General features: G+C 44.5%; 1 protein-coding gene across 1 annotated transcript in view; it reads left to right on the top strand.

The window, feature by feature from the left end:
• ass1 (argininosuccinate synthase 1) overlaps nt 1–14,870 on the top strand; it is a 30,577-nt gene that overhangs the window by 5,981 nt on the left and 9,726 nt on the right. The window contains exons 4-11 of the mRNA XM_071363877.1: nt 2,002–2,190; nt 2,691–2,747; nt 2,888–2,962; nt 5,497–5,567; nt 5,931–5,961; nt 10,897–10,987; nt 14,299–14,383; nt 14,763–14,827. Coding sequence (XP_071219978.1) covers nt 2,002–2,190; nt 2,691–2,747; nt 2,888–2,962; nt 5,497–5,567; nt 5,931–5,961; nt 10,897–10,987; nt 14,299–14,383; nt 14,763–14,827 — 664 coding nt within the window. The remainder of the gene's footprint in view (nt 1–2,001; nt 2,191–2,690; nt 2,748–2,887; nt 2,963–5,496; nt 5,568–5,930; nt 5,962–10,896; nt 10,988–14,298; nt 14,384–14,762; nt 14,828–14,870) is intronic.

The following is a 14,870-nucleotide window of genomic DNA, read 5'->3' as shown; positions in this document are numbered from 1 at the left end:
TGAGTCTAAGCGTCATGACATTGGTAAGACAAGGTAGCATAGTGGTGTGGAGGACACGGTAGAAAAGGTTAAAGAGGAGTTCCAGGATCTGGTTGAGGTAACAGTGCAGTAGAATCTCTTGCGGATACAATACAAATACACAAAAATTATAAACAAGAAATGCATAGGCTAATAGTACCAGAGGCTAAAAAGCCAAGGCCAATAGCTTGGTGGCAACAACAACAAAACATGGCTAAACGGAGCAAATTCTTCTTCTGGGTCTCAAGATTAGTCATTCTGAATTACATACAGTGCCGTCAAAGTATTTTCCCTTTTCTGATTCTCTTTTTTTGCATATTTTTGAAACTGAATGTTGTCAGATAAAAGGAACCTGAATTTACAAATAACAAATCTATTATTTATTTCATTAACAAAGTTATGCAACACCCAATTCCCCTGTGAAAAAGTAATTGCCCCCTTACACTCAATAACTGGTTGTACCACCTTTAGCTGCATTGACTCCAACCAAACGCTTCCTGTAGTTGTTGATCAGTCTCACATCGCTGTGGAGGAATTTTGGCCCACTAGTGCATGCAGAACTGCTTTAACTCTGCGACATTTGAGTTTTAAACCATGAACTGATCGTTTCAAGTCCTGACACATCTCAATTGGAATTAGGTCTGGACCATTGGTACAAGGTTCTTACTGTGGAATGCAGTGTTTGGTTTTCGCCAGGAATAATGGGAACCGTGTCGTCCAAAAGGTTGACTCAAGTTTGCCAAATAGCACCTGGATGATCATCAAGACTCTTGGAAGAATGTTCTACGGACAGATGATTCAAAAGTATAACTTGTTTGACGACATGGGTCCCATTTTGTCTGGCGAAAACCAAATTTTCATAGTATGAACCTCATACCAACAGTAAATTATAATGATGGTAGTGTGATGGTTTGGGGCTGCTTTGTGCCTCAGGACCTGGACGACTTGCCTTAATAGAATGAGCCATGAATTCTGCTCTGTCTGTATCAGATAATTCTACAGGAGAATGTCAGGCCATCCGTCTGTAAGATGAAGCTGAAGCGCAGCTGGGTCATGCAGCAAGACAATGATCCAAAACGTTCAAGTCTAAATGAAAATGGCAAAAAAGCAGCACATTTTAAGTTTTGGAATGGCCTAGTCAAAGTCGAGACTTAATCCCAATTGAGATGTTGTGGCAGGACTTGGAAAACCACAAATGTCGTTGAGTTACAACAGTTCTGCATGGAAGAGCCAAAATTCCTCCGCAGCGACGTGGAAGGGTTTGGTTGGGGCTAAAGGTGGCAGAACCAGTTATTGAGTGTTATGGGGAAATTACTTTCTCACCCAGGGACATTGAGTGTTGCCTAACTTTGTTTATGAAACGAGTATGTCATTGTTGTGTTATTTGTTCACTCCGGTTCCTTTATCTAATATTAGGTTTTGGTTGAAGATTTGTTAACATTCAGTATAAAAAAATATGCAAAGTATAGAAAATTTAAAAGGGGGCAAATAATTTCACGGTACTGTATGTATGTATGCAAAAATAAAAATACAATTAGATGTTGGTTGATATGAAACTGATAACTTTCAATTGAACAATGAGAACCGTGATACATTTGCTACTTTGGTTACAGAGTGATGAGCCAGTTCAAGGTTGGATTGTCAGTTCTTGAGGTCTAGAATTATGTGTCCTGACATCTGGGTCACAGAGTTACGGGAAATGATTAAACAGGCAAATCGTATTTTGATTTATCAAAGATACGTGAGGATATGAGGTCTGGGTTGTCGTCTTCTTAGCAGCTAACACTGGCAGAGGTCTGCGCTCTTTCTGCCTTGCCAGTTAAGATTTTTAAGCAAAAGTTTGTCAACACAAAGCAAAGCCATTGCAGGTGAACTCAACTGACTGCGCTTGTGTATTAAGAATGTCAACGGAGCATTTAGTGAAATCTTGTTGACGTAAGCTTTACGACGAATGGTTCAGGTGTAACCTCCCTCCATGTATAGGTGTTCATCGAGGACCTGAGGGCAGAGTTTGTGGAAGAGTTCATCTGGCCGTCGGTCCAGGCCAGCGCCATCTACGAGGACCGCTACCTGCTGGGCACTTCAGTGGCTCGGCCCTGCATCGCCCGCCGCCAGATCCAGATCGCACACCAGGAGGGCGCCCAGTACGTCTCCCACGGTGCCACGGGAAAGGTGAGGGGTCAATCAGCAAGGGGAGAGCCGACAAGAACCTGGAAGGCTAGGTGGAGCCATTAGCAAATTGTTGACATCTGTCAAGGTTCATTTTAGATGTTTGTCTGTTTTGTTGAAATCTGAATGTTTTCCCAATTAGCTTTTGGAGTGAGTGGGAAGGTCACATTCAAATAGCTCTCAGCTACCACGATGGCATTCATTAGTCAGCCACCAGTGTAACGATACTGTGGGGAGATGTAGTGTCCCTGCTCCAACTGTAGGTGGAGACAAATGCCACTGAATTGAGCCTTCAACCAACAGTAACTGCAAGAAGTCACTCACTGGAAGCTTGTCAGTTTATATGCTTTTTCAACTACCATTGGAAGTGATTTGAACCTTAACTTGTCTTAGGTGAGTGAGAAATCACCTGCTTGATTATCTCTCTTTGCTAGTAGTTTTTAGATTTTTTTCTGGACATGTTACTAGTGTTTTGTGTCTGAATGGTTGACTGTGGCTTTCAGGGCAACGATCAGATCCGATTCGAGCTCACCTGCTATGCCCTCTACCCTGAGGTTAAGGTGAGTTCTGTCTTCCCCAGCCCCTCTGCATGAACACATCTGTAACTACACAACATGACTGTCCCATCATCCAACGTTACTTCAGATAATGCACCATACAAATGAAATGCGTAACCCTCGCTCCTCTCTCTACCGCTCAGATTATTGCTCCATGGAGGATCCCTGAGTTCTACAATCGCTTCGTTGGGAGGAAGGATCTGATGGAGTATGCCGAGGTAACACTTCCACATGATAGGATCACTTCATAACATGTTGCCTGGCAGTGAGTGTGTGATAGGATCACTTCATAACATGTTGCCTGGCAGTGAGTGTGTGATAGGATCTCTTCATACACATTAGGGATGTGACTTATGTAAACATTTGAAAGTTTAAACTGCCATTTTTAAATGGTTTAAATGATTAAAAAAGGTATTAAATGACGTTACTTCACATTTGGTCCTGTGTGTGGCCGCTAGGGGGCAGTGCCGTTCAATCTAGCACAGACCTGACTACCTAACAGACGGCAGTCACCTTACTGCTGTCCCCCTCCCACTCAACAATGACGGTAGTTAATGCCATTTTAGGTTCTCTGCTGTGTCCCTCCTCCATGTTCTCAGTTGCAGTGATGCATGACAGCGTGTTCATAGACCTCTGACAATATGTTTTTAACGCCACGTATGGTTTTTGAAAGCTCGCCCTTTGTACTTGCAGAGCAATCATTGTACAATTTTTCCATCCGGGCTGTTACATTTTTTTGGCATCTTGTAGTCTGGTTCTATATATGCCATCAGTGCATTGAAGCCTACGTCCTTTACCATTGACAGTGGCTGCATATCAACTGCAATCATTTCTGTAATCAGCGCTGTGATTTTCTCACTCCATCCATTATCGCACTGCTGCCAGCAACGGCTTGGGTCTCGCGATGCCTCCCTTTTCAGATGGTTAAGCGTTGCAACTATCCTACCACTGTAGTTCAATTCCACCTCGCATTTATTTTACCACTTTCTCATTTAACTTCTCAAAGTATTACCATACAGGGCTTCGCTGCTGTCGCGTCCCTGTCTGACTCTGCCACTTTCCCAACTGTAAACAACGATGACGTGCTGAGCGCATTATATCTGTGACAAGTAATTTGAAAGATGCATATATCCTCCAACAAACGTTACAGCATCGTTGCGTAACATGCTGACCAGACCGCTCGCGCGCGTGCGTCCGCCATTGCGCTCATGTTGATTTTTGTCCACCCACACCAGACGCAATCAGGATATGCAGGTTGAAATAACAAAACAAACTCTGAACCAACTATATTAATTTGGAGACAAGTTGAAAAGCGTTAAACATTTATGGCAATTTAGGTACCTAGGATATAGGTACCTGGGATATAAACATTGGGTTGTTATTTTACCTGAAATGCACAAAGTCCATTACTCCGACAATTATTCCACAGATAAAAGGGTAAACCGAGTTTGTTTCTAGAAATGTATTCTTCTTTGGACTTTATATTGTGTTTGGCAACCAACTTTAAAGGTGCATTACCACTACCGACTGGAGTGTGGACCTCAGTTCATCTTTCAATCACCCCTGTGGGTATATGCTCCTAAAAACCAATGAGATGGGATGTGGGTATATGCTCCTAAAAACCAATGAGGAGATGGGACGTGGGTATATGCTCCTAAAAACCAATGAGGAGATGGGACGTGGGTATATGCTCCTAAAAAAAACTATGAGGAGATGGGAGAGGCAGGACTTGCAGCGCGTCACAAATAGAACCAAGTTCTATTTTAGCGACTGGCTATGCAGACGTGCGGGTGCAATTATTTGAATAACGTGTATGTGTACATTTATTTTACAAAGCACGAAACGCGAGCGGTGTGGTCAGCACGTTAGGAATTTTGTTAAATTGTTATTTTTCCTTTCATTATGATGATCGGAACCTGCACTGTGATTAGAATTTTGTTTGCTCTGCCATTTCCTGGTTGCTAAAATTCTAATAGTTCGCCTAATTTCAGTTTATGTGACAAGCGAATATAGTGTAGAGTATCATTGTACCATCTAAACCGCTGTGAAATATTTTGTTGCATAACCCAAAATATTGTGGTTTCAGCAGTTTGAAGTTGGTGTACAAAACCGATAGGAAAAGATGCAAGAAAGAAACTTAAAAACGGGAAGCATAGATATGTTCTATGTGTGCTATATCTACCGCTTCTTAGACTTGCTTTCATTGAGAAAGAAATGTGAGTTATATATCTGTCAATGTGATTTTTGTTGGTTTGCCCAAAAAGTGACATTGCAGCTTAAAATAAATAAAACGGTTAGGGATGATTTTTTTTAAATGCAAGGTCCCAATGTCATTTAAATATTAACACCCCTAGTACACGTTGCCTGACAGTGAGTCTATGATAGGTTCTCTTCATAACATGTTGCCTGGCAGTGTTTGTCTATGAGGTGGTGTTCTCCACTCTGCCCACTAGAGGGGGATCATGGCCTTTTAGTGAGCTGAAAGTCCAATGTGTACATCAGTCACCAAGCTTTTCTCCCTTCCCATGATTTTATTAACCACGTTGAACTCAAATAAATAATGGAATGATCAGATTTTAAGTCAAATCAACAATCACAATTGTTAAAGAACAGCTGGAGGTGATATGATTGGTTTGACTATTCAGAATTTAGCAGATTAAAAATGTATTGCTCAGAGCGGTCTCAGTTGAAGTGTCACCCGGTTAATATACTGTTATCATTGACTCTTTTCTGACCTTTTCATCACCCCCAGAAACATGGCATCCCTGTGCCCGTCACCCCTAAAGCACCCTGGAGCATGGATGCCAATCTCATGCACATCAGGTGAGAAGAACACCAATGATGCTCACAATACTTCCTGGTTAAATTAAGGTTGAAGAATATACTTTTCTTCTTTTTTTACAAGAAAAGTTTAACTTTCTGGCGGTATTGGCCCTTTTTGGTCATTTGTCTCCCACATTAGCTATATCCTGTAGAGCAGTGCATCCCAACTCTGGTCCTTGAGTACCCCCAACGCCACACATTTATGTTGTCTCCCCGGACAATGACGCCTGATTCAACTTATCAAGGGCTTGATGATTAGTTGAAAAGTAGAATTAGGTGTGCTTAGTTGGGAAACACTGCTGTAGAATGACAAAGGGAATGAATGTGTTCACCAACATACCTTCTCATTGTCTGTTTCAACAGCTACGAGTCTGGAATACTGGAAAATCCCAAGGTAAGATCTCCTACATGCATGAGCAGGCTGAGGAATCAATCAGGACAATTATGGCCCCTAACATCTCACCATTCATCCTAGATTCAGCAGGTTGTTCATCTCACCCCCTGCTGTCTCAATCACAACAGCAAACTTTTCAAGAGTATCAGGATGGATACACTGGTCCTAGGTTCACATAGTGTCAGCTAATCCATGTCATTGACCATACAGTATCTATCACATCCTTTGTTCTCATATTCAACATTTCTCTCCCTTGTCAACCTGCCTGGCAGTTTATAGATTCTCCCTGTTTCACGTGTTCTTTTTTTACAGTATAGATTATTGTGTTGTAATATGTACAAAGCAATAGCTGATAGGAGTAGAGTTGTGAAGTAACTTTCCCAAAAAGTTTTTCCTGAAATCCCGGTTAGGGGATTCACAGATTTCCTGCTTATTCCCTCCTAAATTCCATCAATTCTCCAACCAGGTTTTCTGGAAAACCAGGAGATTTGGGGAAAGTTACTGGAATTTTGCAACCCTAGATTGGAGAGTCTATTGAGATAAAGTTAAGAGGAAGGAAGAGCCCCCCCCCCCCCCCCCAAATGTCTTATATTGGCACCAGCACAGACGAACCAAACCCTGAGCCCACAGTGAGATAGAGATAGTTTGATCTCTTCAGGGGTCAGAGGTCAAGGCTGTACACAAAGGTCACCCTTGACGACTCAAACCTCATCCCTCCTTGTTGTCTCTTCTCACCCTAAACCTTGCCGAGCCTGGGAAGAGCCTGGGACACACAGACACTGACTTGTCATCAGAAACGGCTCGCATAATTCCCGATTTCATGGGAGCCGGGGGAAGGGTTAGGGCAGCGCGCCCAGCTGGGCCTCCTGGGTCCCCCCGGCTCTTGGGGGACCATTGTTTCTGGTTGCGCCGCCGCAGGCTGCAACGTGGGAGGGACCCATTTCACCGTGACACCAGAATGTCACCAGTAACAGTAAAGTACAAAGGCGGGCAGACAGATGAGCGTCCCAATGGACGGGGTGTCAGGGAGGCGAGGGGTCCCCCGCTTTTGGATTGGCGGGGCAGGGGCAGAACTGTAACGCAGGCTTTTCTCTCTCCGACGCTCGCCCTGTGGAGAAATTCATCCTGAAAAGAAACGACTCAATAGCATAGCGATGTGTAGTATGACAGTATTGTGTAATTGATTTAATTCATGGTTTTAGTCCCATTTACTTTCACAATGAATTTATCAATGGAATTAAATGCGATGAAATATTTATGGTGGAGGAGATACAAGTGATAAAGGGATTTGAATACATTACTCGGGGCGTGTTATGATCCATTTAAGATTGAACAGACTGTAATAATTCAGTAATTTGCTCAGTTTCTGCTCCCATAGGAGATTATTTGAGATAATACTCATTTTTTAAGTACTTTAAACATTTTACTTTTGATGTGTGTGTCAATTTAAAACTGTTTCAGGCTTCTAAGAAACCTTACTGTAAATTTAATGTACAACCCAGATGGTAATACTACATCAATGTACTATGTAATTATTAACCTCTAATCAACATGACTGTCCGTGAGGAGACATTGAAAAGGTCATCTCAACCTTCTAGTTCTCAACTGGGCATCTGCTTCCTAGGAGTCCAGTTACCCCCCCAAGGCCTGAGCAGACTCCCTCCATTCACAGTGCCTCTCCGCCCACCTGTAAACACAATGGCTCCACTCTCCCCACACACAGATTAGGAAATGTCCAAAGGTCGCTCATATGTTCCTTCTGAGATAAGGCAGCCAGGGTCAGGTTGCACTGTGGTTATTACCACTAGCTGGATTCTCTCCCATTACCCCAGAGGTTAGCCTTAGCTCCACCGCTAGGCTGCATTGTCTTTATCTGCTCACATTTGACGTTGTTCTTCTAGCCAGTTTTACTGGATTAGGAGCAACCAGGAGGTTAAAGTTTCTATGAATGATGGAATTTTGATTATGCATATTTGTTTTTAACACATTGCAATTTAAGGACAAGCATTTCAACTCCGTAAAGTTTAAACCCTGTGTAGCAGATCTATCATTTGCCTTATCGATAACATGTTTTAGCTGCTTTGCTGATCTGATTGAACTTGTATAAATAACGTGAAGCTATTTAACTTGAAAAGGCAAGCTATTTGTCCTGAAACACAACCCAATATCCTCTGTGCTGTCAGTTTACCGGTCAGGGGCCGGGTCCCTGGGGCAGTGTGACACTCGTCAGCAGTCATTAAAACATCCCCTCTGTCTAAATGATAGTCCCTGGCTTTGGCTGGACTTCCCCTGGCCCCGTAGCCCAGTAGGAGTGAAGGACAATGATGTTGTGTGGTAAACCCCGAGCCCCTTTGATCAGGCCCTGGGCCCACTGGTATTGACGACAGAGGTGGTAGCGGAACAGACGGGGTTGTTACACAGAGGAAATGAAACTTGTTTTCTGTTAGTTTGGAAATGACCCGGCCCATGACGCAGCTGCCTAGGGGGAAGGATGCGTTGGATGGTGTGTGTAGGTGTCTTTTCAAGCACGGAGGGTTAGATTTGTCATGCAACCTTCTCGACCCTTGGTCAGATGGTTGGGTCTGACCTATTATAGAGCTCTCTGTCAATCTATTTATCTCTGTTTTAGTTGCTATTTTATAGTTTGTGCTTGTTACTAGTATTGCCTTTTTGGCAAAGCTGTTGGTAGATACTGTAGGCAAAGGTTAAGATCGCTTTATTGGTCAATTGCACACAAGGTTCAACCAAAATTTTACTTCTGCTTCCAACCCCCCTGAAATACACACATACACAGGTTTTGTAGAGGTGCCCCGGGCTACCACACTGGATACCTGGGGAGCTGTTGTTGTGAGGGGTTAAGTGCCTTGCTCAAGGGCACAACGACAGGCAATGGCATCTAGGATTTGATACAGCAACCCTCCAGTTGCCAGCTCACTTCCCGCCAGATTTTTCCCGACTGACCTGGGATTCGAACAGGCCATCCCCCGGTTGCTGGCTCGCCTCTAACCGCTAGGCTACCTGCCGCCCCATGATACGGCCAATGATAATGTTAACCAAATGTAGCTGGGTGTTAAACATAAAAAATAGTCCTCACAAATCAGATTTAATACATTCTCAATGTGCCATGTTTGCAAATGGCATTTTAAAGACAAGGCCTGACTTTAGACGTGGTGATTTAAGTGTCAGTTCCAAGCCAGTGGGCCAGATTTTCTTCCAGCCCCCCCCCCCCCCCACCTCTGCCTTTTCTTTGGAGGCCACCGGACTCGATTGAAAGGCAATGAGGCAGCTAACGTGTGGAAAGATAGAAATTTACTCACTTTAAGTTCATGCTGCCACAGCCCTCTTTCTGGGGGCTGCATTGAGTGGGACCACAGCAGCACCACAATATGGCAGAACTGGAGAATGGCTGCAAAAGGGAGCTAAGCACAGCGACATGATGGCTGAGCTTCACGCCCCATTTGACAGCATTGCGCTCCCTTTCTCTCACTCTCGCTCCATTTCTAAATGTTCCTGTCTTTCGGGGCCAGGGGCTTTGGGACCGGTCCACCTGCGGGGGGCTGGAATTGAAATGCATTGATCTTTAAGCACTGGAAACTATTCCCTCGCTCTTTCCATTTCTCTCTCTCCCACTTTCAGTCACTCGCGTCTCGTGAGCATACATGTTTGAATTGATATTCCATGTATTTCCTTGTAATGATGTGTCTGTGTAGAGAGGTAAGAAGGATAACGTCTTTATCATATAGTGAAGTCTAGCCGGCAGAAACAATGCATCTTCATTGGTTAGGATTGTGTAGGCTTTAAACCACTGTAGTAGGTAAGGCAACTCTGTAGAACACTATAGTAACCACACCACCATAGTTATCATACCCAGATTCACAGAGCAAGGCCTCCTCAGTTGTTGTTCAGTTGAAATCATGCCATCTTCCTCGGTTCTGTCCCCTTCAATAGTATGCATCAAATGGGTTTTTTCGTTTGTCGCCTTCTTGGGCGCTGAGGCAGAAAATAAAAAGGAGAGATGGGAGCCTTCAAAGTCGACGTTGGTGTTTAGTTAAAAGGAAAGAAGTGATTGCACTCGTTCCCCGATGTGGGCAATCTCTCTGCGGCTGAGAGCAAGATTAGTTATCGTATGATGATTTTTTTCGTCTGGTAAAGGTTTTCATTTAAATGCACCCAGTGGTTATTTTGCATAGTTCCCCTGCAATTTGGCTCAGCTCAGGGGACATTGGCCATCGTCTGGTTGTAATGTGAGGTAATTGGCAGGGGTGTCAGCCCGATTTTTATTTAAGTGCTCAACCACCAACTCCCCCCAACTGGAAAACAACAAACGTCTGTCTCGGCTCCTACAACTTCCTATGGCTCTCAGGGTAGGAGGGGTAGGTTGTTGTTGTGTGGTTCCCATAAAGATTCATTCTTCAACTGAAGAGAAATAAAGGAGAAAATGTCAGTCAGAAAGTCAATTCCAGAAGATGTGGAAAAGCTTATGGGGAGGGGAGGCTGGATGGCAGAATTGGAAGATTTGCTTGCGCCTTTCCAAACAGCCGGTGAATATTGTGTGGCAGTCGCTTGAGTACATCCTGTCATAGTATCAGGTGTGTTTTGACTTATGAAGTGTCTTCTTTCAGTGGATTGGGGTCGGTCTTTCTCTCTCTTTTTTTCCAGCTGCATCTCTTCCTCTTCTCTCCACCTCCCTCTGCGGTGAAAGGCCAAGCAGGGGAAAATGAAACTAAATAGAGGAGAAAAATAGGATGTAGATTTGTCTTTTTCTCTCAGATCCTGACAGCTTTTGAAGGTTATTTTTTTTCACGCATCATCCCACCCCTCCACCTACTATATTTAGGCCCACAGTAGACTGGCTATGTCTGCCATGTTCTCAACTGAATCTCCTAGGACCATACTAAGTGCTGAAATGTGAATATCATTGTGTGTATATTACAGAGCCATGCTCCAGCTGGCCTGTACCAGATGACCAAGAGCCCAGAGGACGCCCCCAACAGCCCAGATGTGCTGGAGATCGAGTTCAAGAAAGGTGTGTGTCCGTCCGTCTGTCTACATCTCCTCATCCCATGTAGTGGGACTTTTTAGTCCTCTAGTTCAGCCGGGGTTTATGATTCAAAGTCCAGTCCTGACCTGTGTTAGTCTGTTCGTCTTGTCCACCAATGGCTTGGCCATACCCACAGCCCCAGGGCTGCTGTAGACCCCGTACTACCCTGCCTTTCCCTGGCTGTGTTTATCACTCTGACCACCCAGACCTAGGACAGCCCAGCCCCACAACCCGGAGCAGACTGTCTAAACTAAAGCAGCCTGCCCGGGGGCATGGAGGGGCCGGAAGCGTTAAGCCAGCTAATACAATTGACTGAGGGAGGCCCAGGAAAGTGTCACATTTGCACAGTCGCTGAAAAGAGACACACATCCCAGCCTGGGGCCAGAAGCAGAAATCCCTCTAATCTAGATCCTGGTCACAAGTGTCCGTGTGTATAAATGTATAGATGGGGGCTACAGGCTACTGAGGCCTGCTGGGACTTCAAAAGACATGGCAGGACATTAGCCTCTGATCATGGTGATGACCAGTGACAGTTTTATGATGTTGCTACTACACTGAAGCAGTTCAGAGAGGAATAGAAGAGAAAGGAGGTTTCAACTGTGATTTATGTTGGTATCCGTCTGCTGATTTATGCAACTTTGAAGGTTTGTGGGGTTTATTTGAGATTTATATCTGAAATAAGTGAAATTGGAGGGAGAGGAGCAATGATAAAGTTTATAGACAACTGTTAAATCTTCATTTGAAGGAAGGTTTAAACAACTTTTTAAAATTGGTAATAGGAATCTGAAACTGTGACGTCATCGTATAACCTGGTTTCACCTCGGCCCTTTGCTCATTTGCAATCGTTTTTTTTTCTCTCCCCTTATTGAGTGACGATGACAAAAGCTGTTTTAGTGGCTCACACAAAGGCTTCAGCTTACTCCTCCTCCTCAAGCACAAGATCAGCGCAAGAATGTTTCCATCTTTTCATCTCCCACCAGCCCTTTTTTCACCGGGCTTTCTCACTGATTAAAAAGATAAACTAAACTTTTTTTCATCAGGAGCAGTTTTCCCCTTTCTGTCTTTTTTTTATTTTTATCCCTCTTCCTTTCATTGAAAGAGGGGGGAAAGGAAAAAGAGAGAGGAAAAATTTAAAGCAGTAATTTTTCCTACAACTGTGTCTGCTGTCCCATTGTTTGCACTGTTCACTTCAGCGCTGAAGAAAAGGGCAGGCAGGGAAAAGAAAGGCCCAGTGAATGATAGACCCGGGCGAGATGGAGGAGAGGAGGACGAGAGGCCGGGCCCGGCTCCCGCATTCACACCCTCACTTAATTTATTTGAACTTTTAATCTAATTATTAACTATTTGGGGGATCAGGGGGCTTTGTCGGAGCGCTATCCGTGTGCCCTCTCTGGCTCTGGGAGTTTTCCTCAGGGGCCGAAGTGACAAAGCCCTTGTCTAAAAATATTTTGTCAAGTCCTTTACGTGTCATTCGAACAGGGCTTACATTTGGGCCCATTGAAATGCAACCAGGAGTGCTGCTTTTTTACCGGGACTTGATTGGCAACTGCAAGCATGCTAAATGCTAATGAGCGCTGGATGGATAGGGGAGTGACTATCTGCAGATTTATTTTTCTTTCTTCTATCCTTCGTTTGTCTTCAAAAGCTCTTTTAGCCCCCCCCCCCCCCTCCCTCGCCCATGTCCCAGTCTATTGCACCTCCTCCACCTTTGACCTCTGCGTTGCTCATTTTAACCTATGAATACTATGAATAAGCAAGTAAATGACAGTGATTTATACATTGGCCAGTTAATTAGGTACACCACCCCTTTCATGAAGATGGTTCGCTCCTACAGACAGTAAGTCACATGGCCGTGGCTTGCTATATAAAGCAGGCAGACAGGCACCGAGGCATTCGGTTACTGTTTGATTTAAACATTATTATGGGCAAAACATGTGACCTAAGCGACTTTGAGCATGTTATGATCGTCGGTGCGGCGGTGCGGGCTTTTCACGCACGACAGTGTCTAGGGTTTACCGAGAACGGTGCGACAAACAAAAAACATCCAGTCAGTGGCAGTCTTGTGGGTGAAAACAGCTCGTTGATCAGAGGATGAAGGAGAATGGCAAGAATCGTGCACGCTAAGAGGCGAATAACGGCGCAGTACAACAGTGATGTGCAGAACATCTCAGAACGCATCTCGTGGGTCCTTGTCACGGATGGATTATTGCAGCAGATGACCACACCGGGTTCCATTCCTATCAGCTAAAAACAAGAAGTGGCTCCAGTGGGCACCGGATCATCAATACTGGACAACTGAGGAGTGGAAAAACATTGCCTGTTACGACAAATCCCAGTTCCTGTTGCGTCATGCTGATGGCAGAGTCAGGGTTTGGCGTAAGCAGCATGAGTCCATGGACCCATCCTGCCTGGTGTCAACGGTACAGGCTGGTGGTGTAATGGTGAGAAGAATGTTTTCCTGGAACACGTTAGCTCCCTTGATACCAATTGAGCAACATTTCCATGGAGAATCCAGACGAATTCAGGCAGTTCTGGAGGTAAAGGGGGGGGGGTCTGACCCAGTACTAGATGGGTGTACCTAATAAACTGAGTTTAGTGTGTCTTTGAAAAAAGTTGGGGATGGAGATTAATTGGGGAGCACCTAGGCGTGTGTGTGCTTATTAGGAATGGTCAATGCATTCCTAATAATGCGCGCACACACATTCACTCATACCGCAGTGCGAGGCTATTGGTAGAAAAGGTATGGGTGACTCAAAGCCCGGGTGTGTAATTAAATTAGGAAAGGCCTGTCTGGGATTTCACAGCCTACAAATGAGCAGGGCTTTTGAATGTATTAGTACTTCTCACCACATCCCATTGAAGTATTCTACCATTAACACCCCTTACCCTCCCTCCCACATTCCCCCACATCCAAATCTCCCTCTCCACTCCCGCACTCTTTTCATGGTCTCTCCCATCTCCCTTGTGAACTGTGTTCAGTGCCTGGGAATCAGTCTCTTCACTTTGTTTGTTTTTAGTGAACATTAAACGAATAGGTGGAAATGTAGTAACAATTCTGGCCATATATATTGACTCTGTCAGATTCACAAATACAGCTCCTGCCCAAATCCAAAATTGGCTGAATGTGACGAGATCAGATTTGAAACTGTAAGAGAACAATATTAACCTCAATGACCTACTGTAGTACAGTATTATGATGATGCAGTATCTCTCCAGACTGTTGCCGTAACTGACTGTCTGACTGTTCCATTCTTGTCGTAACTGACTGTCTGACTGTTCCATTCCAACCCACACAGGTGTGCCCATCAAGGTGACCCACGTCAAGGAGGGGAAGTCGAAGGACACACCGCTGGACATCTTCTCCTACCTCAATGAGATGGGGTGAGTCGGACTTTGTCTTGCCTCAATGAGATGGGGTGAGTCGGACTTTGTCTTGCCTCAATGAGATGGGGTGAGTCGGACTTTGTCTTGCCTCAATGAGATGGGGTGAGTCGGACTTTGTCTTGCCTCAATGAGATGGGGTGAGTCGGACTTTGTCTTGCCTCAATGAGATGGGGTGAGTCTGACAATCAATAGGGAGAGCCAAACTGCGAATGAGAATCCTTTATTGGCTGCATGGAACCACCATTAGAGGGCAGTGTGTAAACTCTTACTGCAGTGTTTTCAGCAAAGTGTGGGTGTTTGCAGGCGAGAATATAGAAATATTGACTACTGTTCTTGGTGAGTAAGAATTCCATTGTGGTTTCCATTGTGGTCTCAGAGGGCGGCATGGAGTTGGGAGGATCGACATCGTGGAGAATCGCTTCATCGGCATGAAGTCCAGAGGTAAGGCAGTGACAAGGTGTAATGAGAGAGCCTATATGTATAA

This window comes from Salvelinus alpinus, chromosome 24 (assembly GCF_045679555.1).
Source record: "Salvelinus alpinus chromosome 24, SLU_Salpinus.1, whole genome shotgun sequence".
Classification (NCBI taxonomy): Eukaryota; Metazoa; Chordata; class Actinopteri; order Salmoniformes; family Salmonidae; genus Salvelinus; species Salvelinus alpinus.
The sequence above is the reverse complement of the archived record's forward strand: the minus strand, read 5'-3'. Positions and strand labels throughout refer to the sequence as shown.